This window comes from Phalacrocorax aristotelis, chromosome 4, assembly GCF_949628215.1.
Source record: "Phalacrocorax aristotelis chromosome 4, bGulAri2.1, whole genome shotgun sequence".
Taxonomy (NCBI): domain Eukaryota; kingdom Metazoa; phylum Chordata; class Aves; order Suliformes; family Phalacrocoracidae; genus Phalacrocorax; species Phalacrocorax aristotelis.
Window position 1 is genome coordinate 26833311 of NC_134279.1, and position 12107 is coordinate 26845417.

The following is a 12107-nucleotide window of genomic DNA, read 5'->3' on the forward strand; positions in this document are numbered from 1 at the left end:
TGAAAGAAAACTAAGCCCAGCTTTTGCCGGTGCTGCTTGGATTGGATCTGGTTTGAGTTTCCTCTCTGCTGGCTTGTGCAGCAGGAGAGGAGGAGTGGGGGAAGTAACTCACTCTTCCTCTGAAGCTTAAGCAAATGTGCTGGTGACTGCACTGGTGGGGAGCTGCCCTGGGTGCAGTTGCCTCGCAGCTTATTGCTCTCAGTTGTTAAAGAATTGCCTGGACTTCTTGAGGACCTGGAGGAAAAAGCCATCACTTCACAGACCCGATAGTTGCTCAGTGCCTATAGACTTGATACATTTTTTACCTAGGGGAGGATTCTTTTTTTTCATTATTTTTCTCCCCTGTCTCAGGACAGCAGTTCCTTGAGTGTGTGGCATTGAAATCCATTGCTTTTTTAACAACTTTGGGAGATATTTTTAAAAACTTTTTTTCCTCTCTTTTGTTTTCATTGCCTTAAAAAAAAAAAAAAAAAGAAACAAAAAAGATAGTTCTTTTGGGGGGAGGGGAGATGATCGTGCTGATGTGGAATAAGTGCTCCTGCTGTCTCCTCTTACTAGCCGCGGTCCTGATCGTGGAGAGCTCCCAGCTAGACAGCTCCAGCTCCAAGGTGAACTCCATCAAGTCCACCCTGATGGGGGAGGCTCCAACTCAGGCAACCAACAGATCTGCAGGCATCCACCAGGGACTGACGCTTGCTAGCAGTAAGAAGGGCAAAATGCTAGAGCAGATGGGAAAACCTCCCAAGCACTATCACCGGCAAGGAGAGGTAGGACATTGCTTCATTGCTCGAGTGTCTGTCTGTCTGTGTGCTATATGCAAAAAATTGCTAGTCCTCCCCTTGCATTGTTTTCAAAGCTTTACTGTGTTGAATGAATTAATTTACTTCATCTGGGTTGTCTGGGACAATTTCATCTTATAATTTGCGTTAAGAACTGTGCAAGCGGGAGTTGGAAGGTTTTAAACCTTCCGTTTTTCTCGGTAGGATTAATAACTGATGGAAGAAAGAGTAATCTAAAAAATATCATCTTCAGCATTTCTTAGTTTGACTCCTTCAAAAAGCTGCTAGGAGTAAAGGAAGAAATTTCTTGTTAACTCTGAGACACTAAATGAACTGAATTTGAATTGGTGAGGAAAATTTAAGCATGAAGTCAAAACGGTGTTTACAGCAGTGAAACAGACTTGGTTTTAAAAATCACACCTAGCAAATTGATCTCTGATGTCTTCCTCCATGGTGAGAATAAAAGAGCATGTTGTCACAGTGGTATAGTTTAAGGCACATTTATTTGCTTAATATGACAGAAAATATATTTTAGGTATCTTGTCTGGAACACGCTACAGTGGTTGTGGAAGTTTTGTTTGGTTATGTCCAGTTGAGATAAGCAGGGAGTAACAGCCCTGAATATGAAGTTTGAGTGTAAGGAAGAAAGAAAAGGTTAAAAAATTTATGAAAAAGAGTCCTCAACTTGCTTATGCAGTCTTCTTTCCTCTCTACCCTGCTTGGAAACTGGGAAGTCTGATAGAAAATTATCTTCATTCAACTGTCTTTGTGGTAAACTATAAAGGGGCATTTTAAGCCATCAGTCCTCTACTTCCCTGTCAAGTCTCAGCTTGGATGGTATGAATGTTGCGCATTGTGGTGTTGAAGGAGGTAGACTTCTTCAGAAAATATAGATTTCATACTATTGGGTATTACTAGTACCTCCAAATACAGCTGCTTTTCATAAGCAACAGTGTAGCAGCAAGGGAGCTGCCAACATTCAGCACTAAAAAGGCAAAATACTCAATGCCTGAAGGGTCTGTATCTTGCCTACATTTTCCTTAAAGCAGCAAAGAAGCTGCAAATTCAAGCAATCCACCCAATTTGCTAAAGTGTTTCACATCAGTTTCCTAATAATTGAATGTTATCATTTGGTTTTGTGTGCAGGCATAACAACAGTGGTGGTAGGTTTGGTTTTTGCGTGTGAGAAATTTGTTTTTAAACTCCTCCAAGCTTTATTTCCCTAGCCACTCAATTGTTTTATAATTTACCCAGAATTTGGTCGCCTCTCCTTACCTCTGAGCAAAGTTTGGTAACAGATGCTGTGCTGAAGTTTCATATTACTAAAGTACTGTGCTCTTTCCTAGCGCACATTGTAATAATTATTATGTTAAATCACCTTGAGGAAATACAGGAGTGTGATACACTTTCTTATATGTTCTCCTCAGGTTTTCTTTTGTTTTCGGTGTATTCACAAAAGGTCATTATATAGGACATATTTTCCCACTGAGTGTTATCTCAGTCTCATGAGTTTTAGCGTGGGTATTTGTGGGCCTGCGTTCTACAGCCCCAAACATGATATATAATTTTTGCCTTTTTGGCAATTCTTGCCACCTTTCCCTATGTACAACATCCTTAGCACTTCAATGTGTATTCAGCGCAGTGCTGAGAATGATTGATTATAATGCACCCAGTTCCTGGAGAAAAAGTTGCACTGCCCACTGCTTGCATTTGCAAGATTTGCCCCTTACTTGCCAACCTGGATTGGTTGCTGGGGACTTCTAGTTACTGGCACGAACTCACAAGGTACACTTCAAGTCAGAGACAACACTTTAAGTGTCTGCAATGGTAGAAGAGGTGGCATGCACGTTAAGATGTCCTCTTTGTAGCACAAGCAAAGAACCCAGGAGAATCAGTGACTGTGGCTGCCAGGGAGCAAAGTCTGACCTCCCATCACGGGCTGTCCATGCTGATTTCACCCTGTCTCTCTGGGACTCTGTCCCTGGCTCCTGCGTGGTCTCACGCCAATGTAGTCCGTGTAAATGACTCAGATTTTCTATCAATAATTGTAGATGTTACTTTCAGCCATCTGCCCGAAGGAAAACAATTAACACACAATTGCAGTAAAAAGAAGAAAAGAAAAAAAAAAAGTAGTTACTTTTTGTAATAAAGCTTTATCTTTGCCGATACTTCCAGTTGCAGGGTTGGTAAGCCGCTGCGTGTTTGAGCAGTGGTGTCATACATCTCAACCAATTGAGAGATGACATTTTCATAATTTTTTTTAAAGTACTCTTACTAGGTTAGTACTTGATTTGTTTAGATTATGGGACTTTGTGCTGAAAATTTGCATGTCATTTGCTGACAGAACAGGCCTATGCTCTTCTTTCAAAAACAATTTGTGGAATTTATAATGTGTCAAAAGTAGCAGTACCTTTTATGTCTTGGTAACATTAAATGCTGAGTTGAGTGTCTTGCTTAAAACTAGGAAATAGTTTTAAAGGAAGTGCAGCTTAAAGAAAACTAATAAAACTTTACTGTTGCGGTTGTGACAGGTCCGAGCTGTGCATTCAACTCTCTGCAGACACACATAGTGGAAATCGGAGAACTCTTCCCAAAACTGATGAAAGGACCATCAGCCAGCAACCTATTTACTTATTCAGCTTGGTAGACTAACGAACCTTCAGAATGTTTCTTTGCTATGTTAATGGAACATTTTCAGTTATGTTAATTCTCAGTGCTAGGAGCAACTTGGGAGCCTTTAATCAGCAATAAATCAACGGATACAATAGTTCATGGCTTATCTGGAGTGTTGATGTATTTCAGCTGGTAGTTACAGTGCTTCTGCCCAGAAAGGGAAGATCCCGCACTCCTTTGTCAGGCAAAGTTCCAATTCAAATTAAGGAAAATACTCACATGAGCAAAGCAAGCTGATCCGGCTTGCTGGAGGGACTGGCGGGGCAAATGTAGATTTTAGTAAGACTTACATTTTTATGTCTTTCTGAGGAATATTATTTATTTTCTGTTCTTATTCCCTTTACTGCCTTGGATCAGGAGAGAATGAGAAGCACTGACGTGCTAAATTGGTGAGATTTCACTGTCTTCACTGCTCCTCACTGTCACTCCTGTTTTCCCCTTTCTGCAAACTGTTAATGTTTTCCCAATTTCACAGAGAATCGGAAAGTATCTACAGCATTTGCACAAGGGAAAAATACGCTCAGAAATAGGACCATACAGTGCACGTTAGACTATGTTACTTTTTGTGGAGTCAGTACTATATATGGTCTGCCATCAATTTCCTTTCAAAACTTCATTTAGAGAAATGGCTTCTAGGAACAGCTAACACCCCAGTACTGTAGCCTCTCTATGTTCTAGACAATTCTCTAAATAAATACAATACAGTGAATAGAGCCATAAATGAAAAAGGCCAGACTAGCAATGATAGTAGTTTTTTGCATGGTAGAATTTTTCTGCACGTTAGATACCGCTTCCACTGTGCGAGCACTCTCGCTCAGCTGTAGGGATGCAACCTGAAAGGGAAAATCCCATGTATTATAGCTGTGATTGAAAGGCGTAGCTGTTCTATAGATTCCTGGATGATGGCTCTGTAGCCTTTTTAATTCACTTCGCCATCTTTTTGACTTCTTGCCTCCAGGTTATAGTACCCTGTCTCCTCACAGGTTTGTCCCTTCTGTCAGTGCTGGGGCTTCCAGTCCTTTGCACTCAACTGCCTTTATTGATCTGGTAGGCTGAGACCTACCAAACTTTATTTCCAGCTGTTTTCCTTCTTTATACAGCTCTATTATCTTCTGCCCTTTCCAAGTCCTGGCCAAAAGCCATTCTTTCAGCTCTTTTCACCAGCAAGTCGTGTCTCTCATTCCCTTTGCTGCTGCGTAGCTGGTTGGGTTTGTGCTTCCCACTGGGACTATCCCTCCCGCTTCTCCCATGTGCATGACAGGAGCAGCAGCAATGAAGGGAAGAACTAGGATGGCCAAGAGGGGGGACCGGCACAACTGTGGGGCTGAATAAGAGATAATGAGGTCTGGAAAAAGGGAGAGAGGAGTCAGTGAAAGGCTGGGAAAAGTTTTAACACTTCAGAGGCACAATAGACCAATATCAGTTAAGTCTTTTTATTCCAAATGCACTTGGTTTAATTTAAAAAATTTATATATTTTTTTAAACTCCATCACAGCTTGAGCTAAGAGGCTTGAGACCACAGAAGCCAAAACAAAAAGGCATTAATCCAAATGACTAAGTTGACACTGATCTCATACCTATCAGCGCATGGACATACATGTGTTTCTTGAACAGGACGTAGTTACCCACAAGGACTTGATAGAAAATGCTTGGATAATGCTTTGTAGCAAGTAAAACAGCATGAGATGTAGTAATTGACTGCAGTGCCCTGAGAATGTTACAAAAAAATGTACCAAAGACACCAAAAATGTAACCACAATATCTTGAATAGCTAGCAACCAAGACAGTATAAATTATGTCTGCATGGGATTAAAAATAAATTAATTACAATACCTAGAAATTACATCCAACAACAGCTGCTTCTTCTTCTTCTTCTTTTTTTTAATCTTAAAAAAAAAAAAAAAACCAAACCAAAAAACCAAAACAGAATTGCTAAATCTGCAGAGGTCACCAGAGAAATGTATTCTTTGCTTTTGCTGTTTGCTCTTAGGAATCTGGGAGACATACTGATTTACTGGCAGCAGTCTTGCTAAATAGCCGAGTGGCTTGTCTCTTGATTGCAAAAATGGGATGCAGAGTATTATCTCCTTCCTTGGTCATGCCTGGTGTCCCCTTCAATTTGTTTTTATAATTTGACTTCTTAATAAGGAGCAAAAGCTCCTACAGAGTGGCTTCACTACAACTATTTCCTATTAATTTTGCAACAATGCCTAGAAAACTTCCAGGACTCTGATGTGTTATCAAGTGTGCAAATACTTAGGAAGAGTTAGTTGCTGTCTGGAAAGTCTGTCAGAGTCTAAGGACAACAGAAAAGATGATGAAGGATGATTACATTTTTGCCCTCAGAAGAATGAGTCTGATTAACTCATTATGTTTGATTAACTGATGCTTTGCAGATGCAAATATAGCACAAGCTTAATTTTTATTTTAATGATCTCAACGCCGGATGTATCTTGCAAGCACTTCATATCTCATTGTTTGTCAGTTGAGCCTTTGGTCCTTTTACAGTTGTACTTACAAACGCCTCACCCTGGAAATGTCATTTAGGAGGAATTTAACTCTGCAGAGGAGGAGTCCCATGAAGCTCCTACTTCTGTTTGGTTTTTGAGTATTGCTTTGCTCTTCAGGTTTTGTGTATCTGAGAATTTTTTAAAGTATATACAAAAAAGTTTTATATATACGTAAAAATGTTGATTTGGAGGACATCTTCAAAGCAGAGACCTTCCCTTCCTGCTTGGGCCTGCAGAATTCCCTGCCAAGCTCATGCTACCCACACACGCAGACATATGGCTGGCAAGAGTCAGGGTGCGATGGGCCAGACTTGGAGCTGGCAGCCCCTGCTTGGCCCATCGCTGGCATGTGGCTTGACACCGTGTCCCGCCACGGGCTGGGAAGATTTGTGGCCTTATTGGCACTGCAGTCATTAGACACTTAATGATAGATTTGAGGAGATGAAGTTTGTATGACACTACAGAATTGGGGAGGAAAACCAGAAGCCGCCTCTCTGCTTCTTCTGCATTGGTAAAACTCCAAGTGTATTTTTTGGAGAATTGAGGATAATTCTTTGGAAATCCTTGTCTTTCAGCACTATGTTCTAGGCTGTGTTACTTAAAAATTAATTTTGCAAGCAAAAATCTTTATTTTCATTAGAGAACATGAACGTTCATCTCTTCTTTTTTGATCAAGTATAGGATGTGCAATGACCATATGTGTCCCCAAACCGTCACTTTTCTTCAGTATAATTTTTTCCTTTTTCATTGAAGGACAGATTTATTTTCATGGAAAACTTCATTAACACAAAGCTATTTTCAAATTGCAGTGAAATGTGAAAAAAGGTGAATTTGTGGTACTTCCAAGCTCCTTGCAGAATCATTTCCTCTAGAATGAGCTACAGAAAGTAGTGTTAGAGAGAGATATGCATAAAAGGATGCATATCGTCATTCTAAATAACCAAAGCACAGCAGTTTTCAAAAGAAATTATGAGTTTTGTTCATCTTAGTTGCAGTTTTCCTGGGATCGGCCCTAAGTCCATCTATGATTTATACGTTTGTGTACACACAAACAGAACTGCAGTTATGAAAATGAACAGGGCTCACTCATTTAGCAGCTATTTTGTTCTTACCAAAGGACAATGCTACAAAAAAGAAAAAAAGTTTAAGAGTAGTTGGTTTTTTTATCTCCCTCAAAGCGCATAAGCACACAGTTTAGCCCCTTGGGACTTTCTTAAAGCTAAGCTTTGATATGATTGAATTTTCATATGCACAGTAATGAATCTTGGAGACATGCATGTTGCACATATGTAGTGCAAATGGCACTGGTTTAGCATTTTTAGCAGCAAGCGAAGGTGGACTGTTCTGCACATGCTCGGGAACGAGGTGTTGCTTCACTCTGCAAGCCCTCTGCCTCATTCTCTATGCATCATGTAAGTGTGAACCAGGCTGCGCACGCTTTTAAAAGCATATTTATCGGTCCAGTGAATGAGGGGACAGAGTTCAGTTCTATGCGTTTTGGCAGCTTGCGTCGAGTGAAGCAGTGACTTGCTGTCAGTGTGATCCCTTTCCTGCAAGTCTGAAATGCCTAAAGCAGAGATCTCTTAAAAGGAATTGCAAACAGAATGTGTTTATGTTGCAGCAGGAAACTTTTATTCTTGGAATCTCATTCTTAACTAGAACAGCATCATGGAAAGTAATGCATCTGATAGGGGAGAAGCTCTTTTCTTTTCTTTTGCACAGAGCAGGGCAGTTTCCAGAATTGTGTCTTGTGCTATGTGTTCCTACAGAAAATGGTGCACCTCTTCTTGACAGCCTGAAAATACCCTAAAGCTGGACGTTTTGCTATAAAACAAGGTCTCTGAAAGCAGGGGAGAGAACTGTATGTAAAACCACTAACCAAAATGCTAAGCCTAATTAATCTACTTGGAATTAACTTAGTTCAATTCATTTTCAGAAGTATCAGAAAGATTTGGACTGTGTCAAAAAAACCCAACAAGGTACTGACAGATGTGTTACCATCTTATATTCAACCTTTTTGCTTTCATATGACTTTCTCCTCTCCTTATAGTATTTTCGTTTTTTCTTTTTTAACAGCAAAACTCTAATGTTACATGAAGCACAGCCACAGTACTCTGGATGGCCAGTGTCAAGTGTTCACGTCAACTCAAAAGAAGCCATAGAAACCTAGGTCCTGTGTTTAACTGGGGCTTGCGTCCCATTTCAAATAAACTTCGGTTGTTTTCTGAAGTCACTATCGAAAATTGATTTTGGGCTTCCCAATGCTGCAGATTCTAAGGAAGAATCCACCTGCCACCTGTTCATATGGCTAGGTTTACAGGGGTGCCTGAGTGCTTTCCCTGATTTTCTTACTGTGGGTGTGTTCATGTGGAGAATTACACAGAGGTGCTTTGGCTTATATGGCCTCTGTTCAGGGTGAGTTTTTATAGAGCATGGGTTTGAAAGGAGAAAAACCTCTGTCCAACAGGACATAGAGCTGCAAGCAGGCAATGGTGTTAGGGAGCCTTGGGCTTGGCAGACAATTTGCCTTCACAGTGTGTCTTCAGTAGCAGCTGAGTGAAAAATGGCCAAATGAAGCTTCTGTTGGCCTGACCTGGCAGGGCTAGTACAGACTGCAGAGCTGGCTGTATTTCTTTGCTTCTTCTTTTGGCTTGAAAATGAGAGAGTAGATTTTGCCTCCCATCCAATTCACTGTGAATTTCCTGGGAGACTCAGGATCCTATTTTCTATCTTAAAAAAGAAAAGTGTGTGTTTCTGTCTATCTGGCGGGGCATTAGGTTGTTAGGACACAGAGACTGAGCTGTGTCTCCTACGTCTCCTCTTTGGTAGGAGGAAAACTGGGTGGATACCTAGTTCCTTTTTCAAACATCATCTCCCCTGTCATTCTTCAGGTGGGAGGGAAGGAGAGAGCAGATGTCAAATGGCCGTTTCCTCTCTTAGAGATAGACAGGCCGATGGCATTCCTTACCAAAGAAAGAGTTATGAATTGTGATTAGATAGTTAACCTATAGCTTTCACAGAGAGAGAGACCATATGGTAAGTAGCAGGAAGGGATAATAATAGTGGAAGAAGTGGATGGGAAGAAAAAGCTGGCCCCTAGGTCTGTGTTTGCATCAGGGGACAGGGTGACCATTTGGTAGGCTAGAGAAGGTGACATGGCTGGTGTGTTATCTGATGATAAATTAATGTGTGTTTATGGAGATAAAGAGCCTTGCACCATTAGTCTTCCCTTTGTGGGAGGATTATCTCATTAACTCCATGGGATGATGGGAACCTCTGAGTAAATGTGAAGACTGTTTCACGTATTTAGCACAGCCTGAAAATTTTACCAGACTTGTTATTCTTAAATTTCAGTTTGTTGTCCACTCAGGTAGTAATAAGGATACCATCTGACCCACGTAACCAACCATATGCCATAATGTGTGAGCTGAACGCTGCGGAGCTGCCCAGAGAGACTGGAAGTTGTTATTCCAGACCCTTTCCATTCCTGTTACTCCCAACAACGTTAAATTTGCAATGTATATTATTCATGACCAAGTACTTCAACCAGCTCCTGTGGTGGGGAGAGAGAATGGGTGTGGGTCAGAACTGAAGAATGGAAATCCTGGCAGCTGTGGGAAAAACAGGAACCCAGGAGGTTGCCATTCTCTCTCCACACCTTCTCCAGGGTGGAGCCAAGTGTTGATGCTGCCTCATATGTTGTCTTAGGGGTAATGAGGAAAACTGCCTATCAAAAGTTAGGCTTAAAATTCTACTTTATATTTTGGTGGAGGGGCTAAACTGTAAGCCACATAAAATGTTTTTGTAATTGTTTGAATAAATACAGGGTTTTTAAAATGCTCTTCTGGAATGCTTGTAAACTTCTGTGCTTCGTTTTGTCCCTGTTGCTATCTTCCAGACATCCCACTCCTCGCCAAGGAAATGGCTTTTTAACAAGAAGAATCCTCTGGAAATTACTTTCTGAGGGGGTCTTTGCCACAGCAGCTGCAACAAATTGCAACTGCACTTCAGTCCCTATTGTTTTTATTGCTAAAACGATAAATGACCAAGTGAATACTTTTATTATATCTTTGCGACAATTTATTAACTATCAAATTGTAGAGTGTGGTGTTGTCTAACCAGAAGATTAAGGGTTTTTCTGTGCAGGAAAATTTCTCTCAGACTTTGTACCAGTGCTTAAGCTGAAACGGGCTGGGAAAGTCTTTCTGATCCCAAACTGTCCTGTGGTTAGGCTGACTTAGGGCTTTCCTTCCACTGAGACCTCGGCGCCAGGGCCAGGGCCTGGCCAGTGATGTCAGCGCAAGCAGAGCATAAGCCACACGAGGCAGCCGAAAAGAGAAGTCATGGCACTGCAGTCTAATGCGTGCTGATCCGCTCCCTGCTGTGTAAACAAGACTCTGGGGGACATTTTCTGAGCAAGTTGTTTTTGAGTACAGCATAGCTTTAGCATCGCTCAGATTATGCTAATTGAGAAGCATTTTTGGCATGATTTTCCAAATAAGCAACGCGGAGTCCAGGGAGGTCCAGGAAGGATGGAGCAAAATCTTGGGATGGTACAGGCTGCTTCCTTATGCCTTTGAGCAGGGTTTGCCAGCTGGAAAGGAGTCGCAGGTCTGCTTGCTTTTCTCTCAGCCTTTCTGCTTCCACTTTGAGGCCAGTAGGGAGGATAAGGAAGACTCTGTCCCTTCATTTCTCTAGAGAAGTGACTAGAAAGGGAAAGAAGATGCATCTTTTATTACATGGGAAATTGGAGGTTCTAAGTTTTTGTATTGCACAAATACATAAAATGCGCTGGGTAGTGCAAAATTTTCTAAGGATTTCAGATGTAGGAACTCAGTCTTTCCTAGCTTATGTGTTTGTCTATATGCATAAGAAAATCTTGGTTTATTTTCTAAAGAACAATGGCAGGCAAAGTTAAAATATAAATTCATAAGTATTATTATTGTTATTATTAAAGATGCAAGAGATTTTTTTTCTCTTTGGATTTCACTGGAAGTGTAGAAGAAACAACTGGCTTGACTGCTGAAAGGGGGAGAGTTATCAGGCGGTTGGAAGAGTGAGTTTAAAAGTAAAAGGTTCATGTATAGCTTTTCCTAGCTTGCTTTCCTGATTTGCCAAACTGGGAAGCACATACATGGCCCTGTGCTTGACAGGGATTTTGGATGGCTTCATTAAAAAACATTTGTAAAATATTTAAGCCCCTTCACACGTGGAGATGCCTGATAAGCAGATGACGTTCATTTAAAATGCAAGTGGGGATTTCTGTTATTGGTGCCCTTCAACGAACTGAGGTTATGGAGGGTTCAAATATGAGAGGACAAAACTAGAGATACCTCTCCATCCCTGGGAAAGCATTTTTCTAATGAGCCTTCCCCTGGCATGCTGACCTTACTGTCACTGCTGTAGGTTTGGAATTTGGATTTGGTTTTGTTCATCCCAGTCACAAGGATGGTTCATTTTCTTAAACTCTGTCCTCTTAAGTTATCAGTGAAGGATAGATAAGAGAGCCTTTATTACAGGCACACATGTGCACCGCAGGTGTGAAGGGAACTCTTAAACTGTTTATGAGCACACAAAGCCCCACGAACAAAGAGGGCAGAAAAGAATGTTGTCATTTTAAGGAAAAATATGTTTTAAGGCCCTGTTAAAAATAAAGCCAAAAAGGAATAGCAAATGGACTGCAGATTGTCTGTGTAACAGGGATTAGCACTGCAAAAATCTTTCATTTTTCTGAATGGACATGTACCACAGACAGGCCTGGCTAGCTGAGATACCATTTGACACTGGAGGGAGTATCCACCTTCAGGCTCTTGTCTCAGTGAGTTACCCACAAAAAGTCCCCCTCCAATAGGAAAAAACAGATGGAGAGCAGGATAACACTGTCTTAACTCTGCTTTAAAGGTTTTAGATGAGCAGAAGCCAATGTATATGTTGTACAAACAGGTATGATAGCAGCGTATGAGTTCCAGGTTTGGGGTGCAGTTGTCGCTCCTGAATTTGATGGGACTGAAGCCTATTTTACAGCTAAAGGGTCAGAATGGAAGAGTCGAGGATGGGGAAAATGAGACAAAACCTGTTGTTTTCTGTAACAGCCACGTGATGATATCTTCACTTGTTCAGGAACAGCTCTCAGGTCCACCAAGGG

At 41.2% G+C, this 12107-nt stretch overlaps 1 protein-coding gene across 1 annotated transcript in view; it reads left to right on the forward strand.

Annotated features, from left to right (window-relative positions):
• Positions 1–419: 419 nt before the first annotated feature.
• DKK2 (dickkopf Wnt signaling pathway inhibitor 2) overlaps positions 420–12107 on the forward strand; it is a 43597-nt gene continuing 31909 nt past the window's right edge. Inside the window, exon 1 of the mRNA XM_075090700.1 lies at positions 420–767. Within this exon, the coding sequence (XP_074946801.1) occupies positions 510–767 (258 nt within the window). The 5' untranslated portion in view covers positions 420–509. The remainder of the gene's footprint in view (positions 768–12107) is intronic.